The following is a 17,511-nucleotide window of genomic DNA, read 5'->3' as shown; positions in this document are numbered from 1 at the left end:
GTCTGGCACTACAGGATTTGAGTCCCTGGCGGCGTAGTGTGTTACTGATGGTAGACTTTGTTACTTTGGTCCCAGCTCTCTGCAGGTCATTCACTAGGTCCCCCCGTGTGGTTCTGGGATTTTTGCTCACTGTTCTTGTGATCATTTTGACCCCACCCACGGGGTGAGATCTTGCGTGGAGCCCCAGATCGAGGGAGATTATCAGTGGTCTTGTATGTCTTCCATTTCCTAATAATTGCTCCCACAGTTGATTTCTTCAAACCAAGCTGCTTACCTATTGCAGATTCAGTCTTCCCAGCCTGGTGCAGGTCTACAATTTTGTTTCTGGTGTTCTTTGACAGCTCTTTGGTCTTGGCCATAGTGGAGTTGAGTGTGACTGTTTGAGGTTGTGGACAGGTGTCTTTTATACTGATAACAAGTTCAAACAGGTGCCATTAATACCAGGTAACGAGTGGAGGACAGAGGAGCCTCTTAAAGAAGAAGTTACAGGTCTGAGAGCCAGAAATCTTGCTTGTTTGTAGGTGACCAAATACTTATTTTCCACCATCATTTGCAAATAAGTTCATTAAAAATCCTACAATGTGATTTTCTGGATTTTTTTTCTCATTTTGTCTGTCATAGTTGAAGTGTACCTATGATGATAATTACAGGCCTCTCATCTTTTTAAGTGGGAGAACTTGCACAATTGGTGGCTGAGTAAATACTTTTTTGCCGCACTGTATATAGTGCAAGTGAACAGCAAACCTGGTTTAAAAAAAACAAATAAAGCAACATATGGTACAATGCCTCTCCCCCATGTGACCTACTTGTGGCAGTTTCGGCGACTTGATCTTGGTAAGGCAGGGTTTACACAAACACACACCGCCAGTCCACAGGAATGGTTAAGACGGTTTATTATTTTAAATCGGGTACCGGCAACTCAAACAAAGTAAATCCATCTTCACCAGTCAAAGATCCTCCACTCTTGGTCTTTGGGGTTCACGCCTTGCTAAAATCTTCAGTTCCTTTATTCCAGTAAACCTCCTTCTCCACCATATGTGCAGTCTCTCCAATAGCCGCCGTCGCCGTCGCCGCCACCTCCTCCTCGTTCACCTGCCGGGGTTAAAGGAAAGACAAAGAATGCATACACAGGGCGCAGTTAAGTAGAGGCCCCGATTGGTTTCAATCTGCTGTTTAGCCTCTAATTACAACTGGAGACAGGTGTGGCTGTTCTGCTGTAGTCTGGCAGTTTCCCCTGAGCTGTCCATGGTCCTGCCCCTGGGGAATAATTCCCATTGCTGTCCATGGTCCTGGCAGCCAGAAAACACAGAAACCTCACAGGCACATACCGACCATCCACCATACAACCCCTGAAACAGTATGTAATGACATGTATGTGTAACTGATAGATGCACACACACACACACTACATGTTCATATTTGTATATAAATTGTAAAGTATTTTGTCTGTAATGTATTTTTCGATACGTGTCGGACCCCAGTAAGACTAGCTGTTGTCATTGGCATCGGCTAATGGGGATCCTAATAAATCAAATCTATGGTTGCCTCTGCACCCCCATCCAGAAAAAAAATATTTGTCTTTGAATGGATACCTGAATAAGATATATAATTTTGAGTTTACAAGCTAGTGTAATGTACACTATTTCTAAATTCATGAAGATATACCCTTACCCAGGTGGTAAGGGTAGGTAACAACACATCCGCCACGCTGATCCTCAACACGGGGGCCCCTCAGGGATGCGTGCTCAGTCTCCTCCTGTACTCCCTGTTCACTCATGACTGCTTGGCCAGGCAAGACTGCAACACCATCATCAAGTTTGCAGATGACACAACAAATGCTAGGCCTGATCACTGACACTGATGAGACAGCCAATATGGAGGAGGTCAGAGACCTGGCCGTGTGGTGCCAGGACAAAAACCTCTCCCTCAACGAGATCAAGACAAAGGAGATGATTGTGGACTACAGGAAAAGGAGGACCCCCATTCTCATCGACGGGGCTGTAGTGGAGCAGGTTGAGAGCTTCAAGTTCCTTGGTCTCTACATCACCAACAAACTATCATGGTCCAAACACACTAAGACAGTCTGAAGAGGGCATGACAGGAGACAGAAAGGATTTGGCATGGGTCCTCAGATTCTCAAAAGGTTCTACAGCTGTACCATCGAGAGCATCCTGACTGGTTGCATCACTGCCTGGTATGGCAGCTGCTCAGCCTCTGACCGCAAGGCACTACAGAGGGTAGTGCATATGGCCCAGTACATCACTGAAGCCAAGCTTCCTGCCATCCAGGACCTCTATACCAGGCGGTGTCAGAGGAATTTCCAGATGCCTGAAGGTACCACGTTCATCTGTGAAAACAATAGTACGCAAGTATAAACACCATGGGACCACACAGCTGTCATACCGCTCAGGAAGGAGACGCATTCTATATCCTAGATATGAACGTACTTTGTTGTGAAAAGTGCAAATCAATCCCAGAACAACAGCAAAGGAACTTGTAAAGATGCTGGAGGAAACAGGTACAAATGTATCTATATCCACAGTAAACCGAGTCCTATATTGACATAACCTGAAAGGCCGCTCAGCAAGGAAGAAGCCACTGCTCCAAAACCGCCATTAAAAAAACAGACTACTGTTTGCAACTGCACACGGGGACAAAGATCATACTTTTTGGAGAAATGTCCTCTGGTCTGATGAAACAAAAATATAACTGTTTGGCCATAATGACCATCGTTATGTTTGAAGGAAAAAGGGGGAGGCTTGCACGCTAAAGAACACCATCCCAACAGTGAAGCACGGGTGGCAGCATCATGTTGTGGGGGTGCTTTGCTGCAGGAGGGGCTGGTGCACTTCACAAAATAGATGGCATCATGAGGGAGGAAAATTATGTGGATATATTGAATCTCCAGATATCAGACAGGAAGTAAAAGCTTGGTCGCAAATGGATTTTCCAAATGGACAATGACCCCAAGCATACTTCCAAAGTTGTGGCAAAATGGCCTAAGGACAACAAAGTCAAGGTATTAGGGTGGCCATCACAAAGCCTGACCTAAATCCTATAGAAAATGTGTGGGTAGAACTGAAAATGTCACGTTCTGACCTTAGTTCTTTTGTTATGGCTTTGTTTTAGTATGGTCAGGGCGCGAGTTGGGTGGGTTGTCTATGTTTGTTTTTCTATGAGTTGGTATTTCTGTGTTTGGCCTGGTATGGTTCTCAATCAGAGGCAGCTGTCATTCGTTGTCTCTGATTGAACACCATACTTAGGCAACCTGTTTTCACCCTTGATTTGTGGGTGATTATTTTCTGTTGAGTGTTTGCATTTTGCACCAGATAGAACTGTTTCGGTTTCGTTCGTTCACTTTGTTGTTTTCGTTTAGTGTTCAATTTCTTTATTAAAAATATGGACACTTACCACGCTACGCATTGGTCCTCACCTTCTTCCACCACAGACAGCCGTTACAGAATCACCCACCAACCAAGGACCAAGCAGCGTGGTAACGGGCAGAGGCAGAAATCTCAAGACTCCTGGACATGGGAGGAGATTCTGGACGGCAAGGGACCCTGGGCACAGGCTGGGGAATATCGCCGCCCCAGGGAAGAGCTGGAGGCAGCCAAAGCAGAGCGGCGGCATTTTGAGGAGTTGGTACGGCAGCACACACGGGGCACACGGGGAGTGTGGCTACGTCAGGTAGGAGACCTGAGCTAACTCCCCGTGCTTACCGTGGAAAGAGGTGGACCGGGCAGGCACCGTGTTATACCGTGAGGCGCACGGTGTCCCCGGTGCGCAGGCATAGTCCGGTGCGTTATACATAGCAGGGCCTCGCATCGGCCGGGCTAGAGTGGGCATCAAGCCAGGTGCCATGAAGCCGGCTCAGCGCATCTGGTCTCCAGTGCGTCTCCTCGGGCCGGGGTACATGGCACCAGCCCTACGTATGGTGTCCCCGGTTCGCCAGCACAGCCCAGTGCGGTCTATACCACCTCGCCACACTGGCCTCGCTACGGGGAGTATCCAGCCAGGTAGGGTTGTGCAGGCTCGGTGCTCGAGACCTACAGTGCGCCTCCATGGTCCGGTCTATCCGGTGCCTCCTCCACGCACCAACCCTCCGGTGGCAGCCCCCCGCACCAGGCTGTCTCTCCGTCTCCTCCCTACAGGTGCTCCCGCCTGCTCAGCCCTGTCAGAGACTCCCGTCTGTCCTAAGCTGCCAGAGTCTCCCGTCTGTCCTGAGCTGCCAGAGTCTCCCGTCTATCCTGAGCTGCCGGAGTCGCCGTCTGTCCTGAGCTGCCGGGGTCGCCCGTCTGTCCTGAGCTGCCGGAGTCGCCCGTCTGTCCTGAGCTGCCGGAGTCGCCCCTCTGTCCTGAGCTGCCGGAGTCTCCAGTCTGTCCTGAGCTGCCGGAGTCGCCCGTCTGTCCTGAGCTGCCAGAGTCTCCCGTCTGTCCTGAGCTGCCGGAGTCGCCGTCTGTCCTGAGCTGCCGGAGTCGCCGTCTGTCCTGAGCTGCCGGAGTCGCCCGTCTCTCCTGAGCTGCCGGAGTCGCCCGTCTGTCCTGAGCTGCCGGAGTCGCCCCTCTGTCCTGAGCTGCCGGAGTCTCCAGTCTGTCCTGAGCTGCCGGAGTCGCCCGTCTGTCCTGAGCTGCCAGAGTCTCCCGTCTGTCCTGAGCTGCCAGAGTCTCCCGTCTGTCCTGAGCTGCCGGAGTCGCCGTCTGTCCTGAGCTGCCGGAGTCGCCGTCTGTCCTGAGCTGCCGGAGTCGCCCGTCTCTCCTGAGCTGCCGGAGTCGCCCGTCTGTCCTGAGCTGCCGGAGTCGCCCGTCTGTCCTGAGCTGCCGGAGTCGCCCCTCTGTCCTGAGCTGCCGGAGTCTCCAGTCTGTCCTGAGCTGCCGGAGTCGCCCGTCTGTCCTGAGCTGATTGAGTGTATGTAAACTTCTGACCCACTGGGAATGTGATGAAAGAAATAAAAGCTGAAATAAATCATTCTGTCTACTATTATTCTGACATTTCACATTCTTAAAATAAAGTAGGGATCCTAACTGACCTAAGACAGCAAATATTTACTAGGATTAAATGTCAGGAATTGTGAAAAACTGAGTTTAAATGTATTTGGCTAAGGTGTATGTAAACTTCCGACTTCAACTGTACATATTACCTCAATTACCTCGACTAACTGGTGCCCCCGCACATTGACTCTGTACAGGTACTCCCTGTATATAGCCTCTCTATTGTTGTTTCACTGATGCCGTTTAATTATTTGTTACTTTTATTTTTTATTTTTTACTTATCTATTTTTTTTATTTAACACTTTTTCTTAATCTTATTAAAGAATTTTTGCTTAAGGTCTTGTAAGTAAGCAATTCACTGTAAGGTCTACACCTGTTGTATTCGGCACATCTTTATTTGAAAAAAAATTGGTAGAACGGCTTTCATAGGCCTACGGGCCAAAGCAGAACACTTTTTGACTAACATTTTATGTCACAAAAGAAGAAAAAACAACTCACATTGTCCATTGTATGTAGTTCTGTCCTTGAGCTTTTCTTGTCTATTGATGTTCTGTATTATGTCATGTTTCATGTTTTGTGTAGACCCCAGGAAGAGTAGCTGCTGCTGTTGCAACAGCTAATGGGGATCCTTTTCAAGCCACCACCGGCCTGAGGAGAGACACATTGAACGAGGGGTTAATACGGTAATCGGGGGAAGCTGTAACTGATAACTAACCTCGTTCAGTCACCTCTGGCAGGGCAGGCGGTGGGGCAAATTTTGGGTCGAGAGCCATACCCGGTGGAGGTGAACATGGGCGGCGTCCCAGGTCTCCTCCGCGCGCCTGAACCAGTCGTCCACCGCAGGAGCCTCGGTCTGACTCTGATGCCAAGGCGCCAGAACCGGCTGGTACCCCAGTACGCACTGGATGGGCGAGAGGTTAGTGGAGGAGTGGCGGAGTGAGTTCTGAGCCATCTCGGCCCAGGGCACGAACGCCGCCTACTCCCCCGGCCGGTCCTGACAATAAGACCGCAGAAACCTACCCACATCCTGGTTCACTCTCTCCACCTGCCCATTACTCTCGGGGTGAAAACCCGAGGTAAGGCTGATCGAGACCCCCGACGTTCCATGAACGCCCTCCAGACCCTCGAAGTGAACTGGGGACTCCGATCAGACACTATATTCTCAGGCACCCCGTAGTGCCGGAAGACGTGTGTAAAAAAGACCTCCGCAGTCTGTAGTGCCGTAGGGAGACCGGGCAGAGGGAAGAGACGGCAGGACTTGGAAAAACGTTCCACAACAACCAGGATCGTGGTGTTACCCTGTGAGGGAGGAAGATCGGTGAGGAAATCGACCGACAGATGCGACCAAGGCTGTTGTGGAACGGGTAAGGGTTACCTCTGGGCAGGTGCCTACGAGCCTTACACCGTGTGCACACCGAGAAGGAGGAAGTATGGGGGTAGGATACATGGGCCGTTCTTCTGTGTCATACAGCCTGGACAGTGCGTCTGCCTTAACATTCTGGGAACCTGGTCTGAAAGAAAGGGTGAAAACAAAACGGGTAAAAAACATGGCCCACCTTGCCTGACGAGGATTCAGTCTCCTCGCTGCCCGGATGTACTCCAGGTTGCGGTGGTCAGTTCAGATGAGAAAAGGGTGTTGAGCCCCCTCAAGCCAATGTCTCTACACCTTCAACGCCTTCACCACAGCCAACAGCTCCCGGTCCCCCACATCATAGTTTCGTTCCGCCGGGCTGAGCTTCGTCGAGAAGAAGGCACATGGGCGGAGCTTCGGTGGCGTACCCGAGCGCTGAGAGAGCACGGCTCCAATCCCAGCCTCGGATGCGTCCGCGTCCACCTCCACCGTGAACGCCAAAGAGGGATCCGGATGTGCCAGCACGGGAGACGAGGTAAACAGAGCCCTTAGGTGACCAAAAGCCCTGTCCGTCTCAGCCAACCACTGCAAACGCACCGGGCCCCCCTTCAGCAGTGAGGTAATGGGAGCCGCTACCTGACCAAAACCCAGGATAAACCTCCGATAGTAATTGGCAAACCCTAAAAAAGGCTGCACCTCCTTTGCCGTGGTGGGAGTCGGCCAATTACGCACGGCTGAAATGTAGTCACTCTCCATTGACATTTGAAAGTTTGAAAAATTCATGTAAAATCGGGTGAGATGAAAATTGACAAACTAAATGGTGTGCCATGTGTAGGCCCACTGAGTGGACATTCTGAACCTTGTTTGAAGTCAGTAGGTCACATGACCAAGGAGCTATTGAAATTTAAAATTTTGAAAAATTAATGTAAAATCATGTGTCATGAAAATATAGAAGGGTAGTTAGTGTTGCAATATAGAAAGGTAGTCAGTGTACATTCTGAACCTTGTTTGAAGTCAGTAGTTCACACTAGGCAGGGTAGCCTAGTGGTTAGAGCGTTGGACTAGTAACCGGAAGGTTGCAAGTTCAAAACCCCTGAGCTGACAAGGTACAAATCTGTTGTTCTGCTCCTGAACAGGCAGTTAACCCACTGTTCCTAGGCTGTCAATGAAAATAAGAATTTGTTCTTAACTGACTTGCCTAGTTAAATAAAGGTAAAAAAATTCAATAAATGACCAAGAAGCTATTAACATTAGAAAGTTAGAAAAATTAATGTAAAAATGTGAGATGAAAATTGACAAACCAAACGTGTGCAATATAGAAGGGTAGTCAGTGGACATTCTGAACGTTGTTTGAGTCAAGTAGGTAACATGACCAAGGAGCTATTGACATTCAAATGTTAACAAAAGTTTGTACTTTGTTTACGCTCCATAACTAATTCAACTAGGACTACAAAATGCTGCTCGCATTTCCACGTTTATTAGCTTTGGAAAGCGAATTAATATCCAAATCGTGAAAATAAGACCTGTGCCATTTTTCCAACATCCTGTCACTTATTTGGAGCCTGTGGCTCAAGTGGTTTGAAAGCTGTTGAGGTTTGAAAGCGCAAATATCCGTCAAATATCCCATTTGAAACTGGCTTTACCTCATATTGGGCGGCAAATAAACCCCCAGTTCCAATACCAAATCAAACAAAAAATATTATCAAGTCCTGAATCAAGGCTGTAAACCTACAAGTCTCCCATAGGCAGACAGGTTACCTCCCACATTGACTGGTGCCATAGATCTGTGTTCAAAACAAAGTCCACAATTTGTGTGGGTGGCAACTGGCGTCTTTAAATCAGCCATCTTTACATCGTGAAGTAGCCTATGCAATTCCTGAAGCCCAGTTGCGATGCTTGGTTCGGTGGTGTTGTTGTGGCTCTTTATCCTCCTTCTAATCTTCTTCATCAGGGTCCGCCGACTTAAAAACTTTCCACCGGGACCCCGTCCCCTGCCCATTCTTGGCAATCTGCTACAGCTGGATCCTGTCAACCCCCTCAAAGACCTGGAAGGGGTAAAGTAGGCTATACTTTGTAGGCTAGAGTTAGTTAGACCAACTCTCGCTAGACCTGCTACGAATACGCTGCTGGAAATAAAGTTTTTTTGCGACGCTAATATTTTGGATATAGCTTTCTTCAAGCAACTCGTAATATAGGTCGACGGATTCCTATTATTCTGTATAATAAATCCAAGTCGCTCCATTTAGTATGTATGATATGTTACGTTTCGTATGGTGTGTATTATGGATGACCATCACCTATTTCGTATGATATGTTACGGATTATATTTTGTATTATATGTTATGAATTTGCAAAAATGAACAATATGTTATGTATTTGCTGGGCCCTCCCTGCACGCACGCACCACGTCTATTTATATGGGCACAGCACTGTTCATGACAAAAACACTGTTCACACCCCTCTTGTTGGTGGAGAGGATTTTGCAGGTTATTTGCAGTTTATTTCCTGCAATTCTACAAATTTTGTCATGGGGTGCAAAGAAAATGTTGCCGTTTTAAAGCTACATTTCTTGCAATTCTATACAGTTTCCCATGTCGAATGTGTATTCATGTGATATTTGAGTGACAAAAAATGACAACAAAATCTATGGGACTGTAACAACCTTCAAGACTAAATTTAAATCTGGACAGGGTTCTTAAAAATAACACACGTTTTGGAACCACTGCCTTAAAGTAACCATCTGTCTTTTGTAACCATACCAGAGGTAACATCATACTAATTTGAGAGTCCCGGATCTACATTTACTATGTTACGTCTAGTCTATGAGACCAGTCTGACTGAATGGGTATTAAGTGTGATGTAGGCTAAAGTTTTAGGACAACAGATACAATAGTTGATTCATGCCACAATTGGACAAAAGAATGCTCAACAAGGTTGGAATGTCATAACACAATTTCAACAAAAGACAATGATTAATTAATCTGACAATAAACAGAAATAATAAGTGGCACAGTGGTCTAAGGCACTGCATCTCAGTGCAAGAGGTGAATTTGTTCTTACCTAGTAAAATAATTAGTGAAAATTGTGGATATTTCTGTTATTTCTAAACTGTAACATTCTATGGGATTTGTAAACAAGGAAAAAATATTGAATAAAAAAAAAGGGAAAAACTTTATTATCCTGGTGTAATAACACACTAACAACACCGTATAGATATGTTCTGAATAAGGTTGAGCTATTTTGTTATTACACATAAAGGAAACGGTCACGCCTTGGTCTTAGTATTTTGTGTTTTCTTTAATTATTTGTTCAGGCCAGGGTGTGACATGGGTTTATTGTGTTGTCGTATTGGGGCTTTTGTAGGCATTGGGGATTGTGGCTGAGTAGGGTGTCTAGCATAGGCTTAGCTGCCTGAGGCGGTTCTCAATCAGAGTCAGGTGATTCTCGTTGTCTCTGATTGGGAACCATATTTCGGTAGCCTGGGTTTCACTGTGTGTTTGTGGGTGATTGTTCCTGTCTTTGTGTTAGTTAGCACCAGACAGGCTGTATAGGTTTTCACGTTCCGTTTGTTGTTTTGTATATATAGTTGTTATTTCATGTATCGTTCGATTTTCATTAAAGAACATGAGTAACCACCACGCCGCATTTTGGTCCGACTCTCTTTCGACAGACGAACGCCGTTACAGAAACCAGGGACTCAATGTTTAATATCAGAGTGCTACACAACTTGTAAAGGGAGAAATAATAGTAGTCAGCCAAGAGTTACTCCTGTTAAACTCTCCCAAAACGCACGACTGAAAGCTTATCCATCCCTTGCGTGCTTGAATAACATTTCAAAAGAAAAGTTCCCCATTATATTCTCACAATAAATACTCCCCCTGTCCCTCTCCTTCTGTGCTTCAGCTGAAGAGGCGCTATGGTAACGTGTTCAGTCTGTACATCGGCTCACGGCCTGCAGTGGTTCTGAATGGCCTGGAGGTGGTTCGTGAGGCACTGGTGACACGCGCAGCGGATTATGCTGGACGACCAACCCATATGATGGTCAGCCACCTCTTCAAAGGCAGAGGTAGAACTTTCTCGACCCCTTTTATAATATGTATTATAATAAGGGAACTATGTGTGTGTATGTGCCACTGGCGGTATCTGAGCCCTGGTCTCCCACAGGAGAAACCAACGTCTTAAGAATTAGCCCAATAGGAAATCCCCCCTGGGCTGAGGGTGACACTGATTTTAAAGTCGCAGGCATGAGACCGTGAGTCCGACCCACTTACGTTCCGTGTTTGTTTGTATGTGTGTGTGTGCCGATCAGGGATCGTCATGGCCAATTATGGCTCCAGCTGGAGGGACCACCGGCGCTTTGCACTGACCACGCTGAAAAACTTTGGTCTGGGCAAACGCTCCATGGAAGAGCGCATCCTGGAGGAGGTGTCCCACATCTGCACTGAGCTGGAGAGCAGTGCTGGTACAGTCTCACACACACAATGTCCTAGTAATCACAGTCATCACTGTAGATATTCATGTCATTATCAGCGCTTAGTATCCACCCCAAAGCTCCTCCAAATACTGTATCAAACCATTACACTATTAACCCCTTGTTGTTGTAACAAACTTCCATAAACCACACAAACTTCACAGAAATAAGATACTCTCAGTAATACTCCCAGTAATACTCCCAGTATGACTATATTTACTATACTTGTTTAAACATTAGGTATAAAGACTGTGGGGATTGTTACTTTATCTATCCTGTCAGTGTGTTCAATTCAGTAGCTCTGTGATCGTTGTTCTTACCTTGTCCGTGTGTATTGCCTCGTGTGGTGATCGTTGCTGTGCCCTGGTAGGCGGTTCGATGGATCCTCAGCACCTCTTCCATCTGGCTGCGTCTAACATCATCTGCTCACTGATTTTTGGAGAGAGGTTTGAATATGACGACCCGGTCATCCTCACCCTCATCCAGAGGTTAGAGGAGTTTACCAAGGAAGCTATTGGACCTTGGGCCATGGTACAGTCTAAGCCCTCCGTGCTTACTAAAAAAAGGGTTCCAAAATGGTTCTTCGGCTGTCCCCAGGTAGAACCCTTTTGGGTTCCAGATAGAACCTTCTGTGGAAAGGGTTCTACACTGAACCCAAAAGTGTTCTTCAAAGGGGTTCGTCAAAGTGTTCTCCAATGGGGACAGCGAAAATAATCCTTTTAGATTCTAGATGGAAACTTTTTTTTATAAGAGTTACATGATCATCACTGACCTCTCTGTGCTAAACATGACACACTGATCCACATTCCCCTCTGTTTTACCTCCATTTCCTCCCACCTATCTTTTGTAGCTCTATGAAATCATACCAGTCTTGAGGCCCCTCCCTTTGCCATTCAGGAACGTTTTCCACAAATTTGATAAAATTAAAGAACATATCAAGAAGGTTGTGACCAAGCACAAACATTCAAGGGTCGCAGGAGAGCCCAGAGACCTCCTTGACTGCTACCTGGACCAGATTGACAAGGTAGGAGAACAATAGAAGTATGGTTCTAGAAGTAAAATAAAGAAGATAAGATATAAAGAAAGTAGCCTTGTACAAGTAAGCCTGAATGGTCCATAGGGCAGGAGCCTATCTCCTGTTTCTGTAGCATTAAGAAGCTTGATGTAGAAGTACACCCCTGGATAGGACACTAGTCTGTTGCAGGACTTTACCCTGAATCCATTTGCCAATCAGAGAGGCATTGGGTCCCATTTTTAGTCTTTGGAATGACTTCCGTGAACGGGGCAAACATTTTCATTGGGGCTGGTAGAAAAGGAGGATGTACTTTACAGGATGGAGCAGGGTGGAATGCAGAATTTAATGTAGATGCCTTTGGTGTCTGCGTGCGTGTATGTGTTTGTGTGTTTCAGACAGCTGATGGAGGCTCCACATTTAATGATGCTCAGATGGTGTTTCTACTACTTGACCTGTTCATTGCTGGGACAGACACGACTTCCAACACCCTCCGCTCTGCCATGCTATACCTGATGACCAACCAGCATGTACAGGGTGAGGAAATACATACACAACACACACACTGGCAGACATTTCATTCAATTCGATGGCGCTTGTAGACAATGTTTCCGCATTCACGGTAAACGATGCATATGTCGGCTAAATAGCAAATTAGCTGTAAATATTAAACATTCTACAAAACTTGATCGGATGGAAAACCCGGCCAAAGAGTGTGTGTTTGTCCCAGATCGCTGTCACCGAGAGATCGCCGAGGTTCTTGAGGGACGTGCAGACGCTTCGTTTGAGGACAGACATGCCATGCCGTATGTTCAAGCCACGATCCACGAGGCACAGCGCATGAGTGACACCGTTCCTCTTGCCGTGTTCCATACTACCTGCAGCAACACACAAATAAACAGCTACCAGCTGCCCCAGGTGAGCATTACCATGACGACTGATATGCTGCCTGTTGTTGACCTTAGAACTATAAAGGTCACCTGGGCTAGAGGGAGTGATGTCATGATGGGTGCTGTGTCAGTCTTTAGTGTACCTCTCCACCGCACCCTTAATCCCTCATCTGTTCCAGGGCACTATGGTGATTCCTAACCTGTCTTCAGTGCTGCATGAAGAGGGCCAGTGGAAATTCCCTCACGAGTTCAACCCTGAGAACTTCCTCAACGAGGTCGGAGAGTTTGTGAAACCAGAAGCCTTTCTGCCATTCTCTGCAGGTGCCTTTTTGCCAAAAGCGTCAATATCTATGGCTTATAAATTATACTAAGACAAGATAATAATGTTGACATAAAATGCCAGGCTGCATGCATATGAAGGTATGAGGGAAATGTTGTTCTCATTGATAGCCGTGTGTGTGTTCCCTAGGATCTCGTGTGTGTCTGGGGGAGGGGTTAGCACGTATGGAGCTCTTCCTGGTTCTAGTGACATTGCTTCGGCGTTACCGATTCGTCTGGCCTGAGGATGGAGGTGTCCCAGATTTCAGCCTCATCTTTGGTGGGACACAGTCTCCAAAGCCCTACCGCCTTGGAGTGCGCCTGAGGAGCAGCGAGGAGCTACCCACAGTCTCCACAAGAGAGATCTAGTTCTGTCAGACAGCTATAGATCTTATTCTGTAATAATTCAACTTCATTTCAGTAATTCATCCGATGAGTAGTTTTTCAACAATGTGTAACCCACCATTTAATGCCTTATAATCTGTGTCAGTTTCTGTGAGGATCAGATATTGGAATGATAATTCAAACTAGATCTTTCAGCATGCTTGCATGTATTTTGTAATCCATACCATTGTTAAAACTATTGGTTTTGTGTTTATGTTAATTACAACGAATTGTATTTTCTTATCAAGTTTTCTTGAGTAAAATAATAATTACTAAAACCTTGTGATTTGGATTAAAATTGTGAACCTCTGATTTTATGTCCTCCCATCCCCTTACCTGCATCTGTAACTCTTATGATTGAGGTTGAATCTCCAGAACCCCCAAAAATGTTGATGATGCTCTTATATAAGCTGCAATGCTTAACCTAGTATTGCAGACGAACGTTTCGTGCAGATAGTTATTGCTATTTGCCTTCTAGATGCTGGACATTTTTATATAAAATTGTTTCTTAAAGCTTCTAAATGCTTTCGCCTTTACCAAACTGATTATTGCTCTCAGATCAATAATAACCACTCAGATTTTAAGTAATTTATGGAGGGACCTCTATAGTCTCCTCTCCAGAAAGATCCATGAAGAAATCTCTCCTCGGCACTGGGGCCGTTTGAGTGGCCTGCTTTTCAAAGTTTGTGCATTATGGGGATAAACATTTGAAGACTTTCGCCTACATGTTGACTGCATGAACATTAAAACAGCCATGTGATCAAAGATCATGAAGTTCCAACTACAGTCTACTTACATTTTCTGCAGATGCTCCTCACCAGCCGCAACTTGCAGCTATCTCCTGTTTTGTTTTGGTTTGACCCACGTACTTTGGTGCGAAAAGTGCAAATCAATCCCAGAACAACAGCAAAGGACCTTGTGAAGATGCTGGAGGAAACAGGTACAAAAGTATCTATATCCACAGTAAAACTAGTCCTATATCGACATAACCTGAAAGGCCGCTCAGCAAGGAAGAAGCCACTGCTCCTAAACCGACATAAAAAAAGACAGACTACCATTTGCAACTGGGGACAAAGATTGTACTTTTTGGAGAAATGTCGTCTGGTCTGATGAAACAAAAATAGAACTGTTTGGCCATCATGACCATTGTTATGTTTGGAGGGAAAAGGGGGATGCTTGCAAGCCGAAGAACACGATCCCAACCTTGAAGCACGGGGGTGGCAGCATCATGTTGTGGGGGTGCATTGCTGCAGGATGGACTGGTGCACTTCACAAAATAGATGGCATCATGAGGCAGGAAAAATATGTGGATATATTGAAGCAACATCTCAAGACATCAGTCAGGAAGTTGAAGCTTGGTCACAAATGGGTCTTCCAAATGGACAATGACCCCAAGCATACTTCCAAAGTTGTGGCAAAATGGCTTAAGGACAACAAAGTCAAGGTATTGGAGTGGCCATCACAAAGCCCTGGCATCAATCCCATAGAAAATGTGTGGGCAGAACTGAAAAATCATGTGCAAAGCATGTGCAAGCAAGGAGGCCTACAAACCTGACTCAGTTACAGCAGCTCTGTCAGGAGGAATAGGACAAAATTCACCCAACTTATTGTGGGAAGCTTGTGGAAGGCTACCCAAAACGTTTGACCCAAGTTAAACAGTTTAAAGGCAACGCTACCAAATACTAATTGAGTGTATGTAAACTTCTGACCCACTGGGAATGTTGTGAAAGAAATAGAAGCTGAAATAAATACTTCTCTCAACTATTACTCTTTATCACATACTTAAAATGAAGTGGTGATCCTAACTGTATGTTATAACAAAAGCACATCCTCAGTCATTTCTTATCTGAAGATGAAAAGTCCAAAACAATTATCATCGTGCGGCCAATGCTCAATAGTGCCACTAGGCAGAATATACACTGAGTGTACAAAATATTGAGTTGCACCCCATTATGCCCTCAGAACAGCCTCAATTCGTTGGGGCATGGACTCGACAGGGTGTCAAAAACATTCCACAGGGATGCTGGCCCATGTTGACTCCAATGCTTCCTACAATTGTGTCAAGATTCTGGATCTCCTTTGGGTGGTGGACAATTCTTGATGCACAAGGGAAACTGTTGAGAGTGAAAAACACGGCAGCGTTTCAGTTCTTGACACACTTAAGTGGTGCGCCTGGCACCTACTACCATACCCCGTTCAAAGGCACTTAAATATTTTGTCTTGCTCTTTCACCCTCTGAATGGCACAGATACAATCCCTGCCTCAAAATGGCGCCGGAAGAAATGGCAGCAGTTTTACGGCCGCCCAACCAATTGTGCTATTATGTGTTTTTTCACGTTATTTGTTTATTTTGTACATAATGTTTCTGCAACCGTATCTTACGGCAGAAAAGAGTTTCTGGATATCAGGACAGCGATCACTCACCTCGGATTAGACAAAGATTTTTTCTACAACAAAGACAACGCACAACACATTCTCCAAACACCCCACAGGACCGACATCCCCGCTATTTGCAAGAGGAAACGACGCAGGTACAGAGGTCAAAGAGCCGGATGCCTGGTCAGGGCCCGGAGAAGGCGACTGGGAAAGCTGCCATTACCATCAATACAACTCGCCAAAGTGCAATCATTGGACAATAAATTAGACGAGGTATGATCACGAATATGGCATATTTGTAAACAACAGCTGGTGCACGAAATCTAAGGAAGTCTCTAGATTTTGCTCGCCTGAAGTAGAGTATATTGTGATAAATTGCAGGCCACACTACTTGCCTAGAGAGTTTTCAGCTATACTTTTCGTGGCTGTTAATTTACCACCACAGACAGATGCTGGCACTAAGACCGCACTCAGTCAGCTGTATAAGGAAATAAGCAAACAGGAAACCACTCACCCAGAGGCGGCGCTCCTAGTGGCCGGAGACTTTAATGCAAGGAAACTTAAATCAGTTCTACCAAATTTCTATCAACATGTTAAATGTGCAACCAGAGGGAAAACAATTATAGATCACCTATACTCCACACTCAGAGACACGTACAAAGCTCTCCCTCGCCCTCCATTTGGAAAATCCGACCACAACTCTATCCTCCTGATTCCTGCTTACAAGCTAAAATTAAAGCAGGAAGCACCAGTGACTCGGCCTATAAAAAAGTGGTCAGATTAAGCAGATGCTAAACTACAGGAGTGTTTTGCTATCACAGACTGGAACATGTTCCGGGATTCTTCCGGTGGCATTGAGGAGTACACCACATCAGTCACTGGCTTTATCAATAAGGGCATCGAGGACGTCGTCCCCACAGTGACGGTACGTTCATACCCCAACCAGAAGCCATGGATTACAGGCAACATTCGCACTGAACTAAAGGGTAGAGCTGCCACTTTCAAGGCGCGGGACTCTAACCCGGAAGCTTACAAGAAATCCTGCTATGCCCTGCGACGAACCATCAAACAGGCAAAGCGTCAATACAGGGCTAAGATTGAATCACACTACACCGGCTCCGACGCTCGTCTTATGTGGCAGGGCTTGCAAACTATTACAGACTACAACGGGAAGCACAGCTGCGAGGTGCCCAGTGACACGAGCCTACCAGATGAGCTAAATTACTTCTATGCTCGCTTTGAGGCAAGCAACACTGAGGCATGCATGAGAGAATCAGCTGTTCCGGATGACTGTGTGATCACGCTCTCCGTAGCCGACGTGAGTAAGAGCTTTAAACAGGTCAACATACACAAGGCTGCGGGGCCAGACGGATTACCAGGTCGTGTGCTCCGGGCATGTGCTGAACAACTGGCAGGTGTCTTCACTGACATTTTCAACATGTCCCTGATTGAGTCTGTAATACCAACATGTTTCAAGCAGACCACCATAGTCCCTGTGCCCAAGAACACAAAGGCAACCTGCCTAAATGACTACAGACCCGTAGCACTCACGTCCGTAGCCATGAAGTGCTTTGAAAGGTTTGTAATGGCTCACATCAACACCATTATCGCAGAAACCCAAGACCCACTCCAATTTGCATACCGCCCAAACAGATCCACAGATGATGCAATCTCTATTGCACTCCACATTGCCCTTTCCCACCTGGACAAAAGGAACACTT

General features: G+C 46.2%; 2 protein-coding genes across 2 annotated transcripts; one reads left to right on the top strand and one right to left on the bottom strand.

Annotated features, from left to right (window-relative positions):
• Positions 1 to 682: 682 nt before the first annotated feature.
• LOC135563533 (collagen alpha chain-like) lies at positions 683 to 8,309 on the bottom strand. Its single transcript, XM_065006311.1, has 2 exons — positions 5,487 to 8,309; positions 683 to 4,925 (listed from the first exon to the last, which is right to left on the bottom strand). Exons 1-2 carry the CDS (start codon positions 5,493 to 5,495, stop codon positions 4,194 to 4,196), a joined length of 741 nt encoding a protein of 246 aa, XP_064862383.1. The 5' UTR covers positions 5,496 to 8,309; the 3' UTR covers positions 683 to 4,193.
• On the top strand, positions 8,107 to 13,726 carry LOC115103917 (cytochrome P450 2D14-like). Its single transcript, XM_029624976.2, has 9 exons — positions 8,107 to 8,393; positions 10,243 to 10,405; positions 10,649 to 10,801; positions 11,181 to 11,341; positions 11,661 to 11,834; positions 12,221 to 12,359; positions 12,553 to 12,740; positions 12,892 to 13,033; positions 13,182 to 13,726. The coding sequence occupies exons 1-9, from the start codon at positions 8,232 to 8,234 to the stop codon at positions 13,397 to 13,399; spliced, it is 1,500 nt and encodes a 499-aa protein (XP_029480836.1). The 5' UTR covers positions 8,107 to 8,231; the 3' UTR covers positions 13,400 to 13,726.
• Positions 13,727 to 17,511: the final 3,785 nt, after the last annotated feature.

Source organism: Oncorhynchus nerka, linkage group LG21, assembly GCF_034236695.1.
Source record: "Oncorhynchus nerka isolate Pitt River linkage group LG21, Oner_Uvic_2.0, whole genome shotgun sequence".
NCBI classification, from domain to species: Eukaryota; Metazoa; Chordata; class Actinopteri; order Salmoniformes; family Salmonidae; genus Oncorhynchus; species Oncorhynchus nerka.
Note: the sequence above shows the minus strand (reverse complement) of the source record. Positions and strands in the feature narration are given on the sequence as shown.

Bases quoted from the DNA above. Each gene is read 5' to 3' on its own strand.
- LOC115103917 (XM_029624976.2), top strand. From the start codon at position 8,232: ATGCTTGGTTCGGTGGTGTTGTTGTGGCTCTTTATCCTCCTTCTAATC. The intron at 10,802-11,180 runs GTACAGTCTCAC...GTGCCCTGGTAG, and splicing joins TGAGCTGGAGAGCAGTGCTG to GCGGTTCGATGGATCCTCAG. The intron at 12,741-12,891 runs GTGAGCATTACC...CATCTGTTCCAG, and splicing joins ACAGCTACCAGCTGCCCCAG to GGCACTATGGTGATTCCTAA.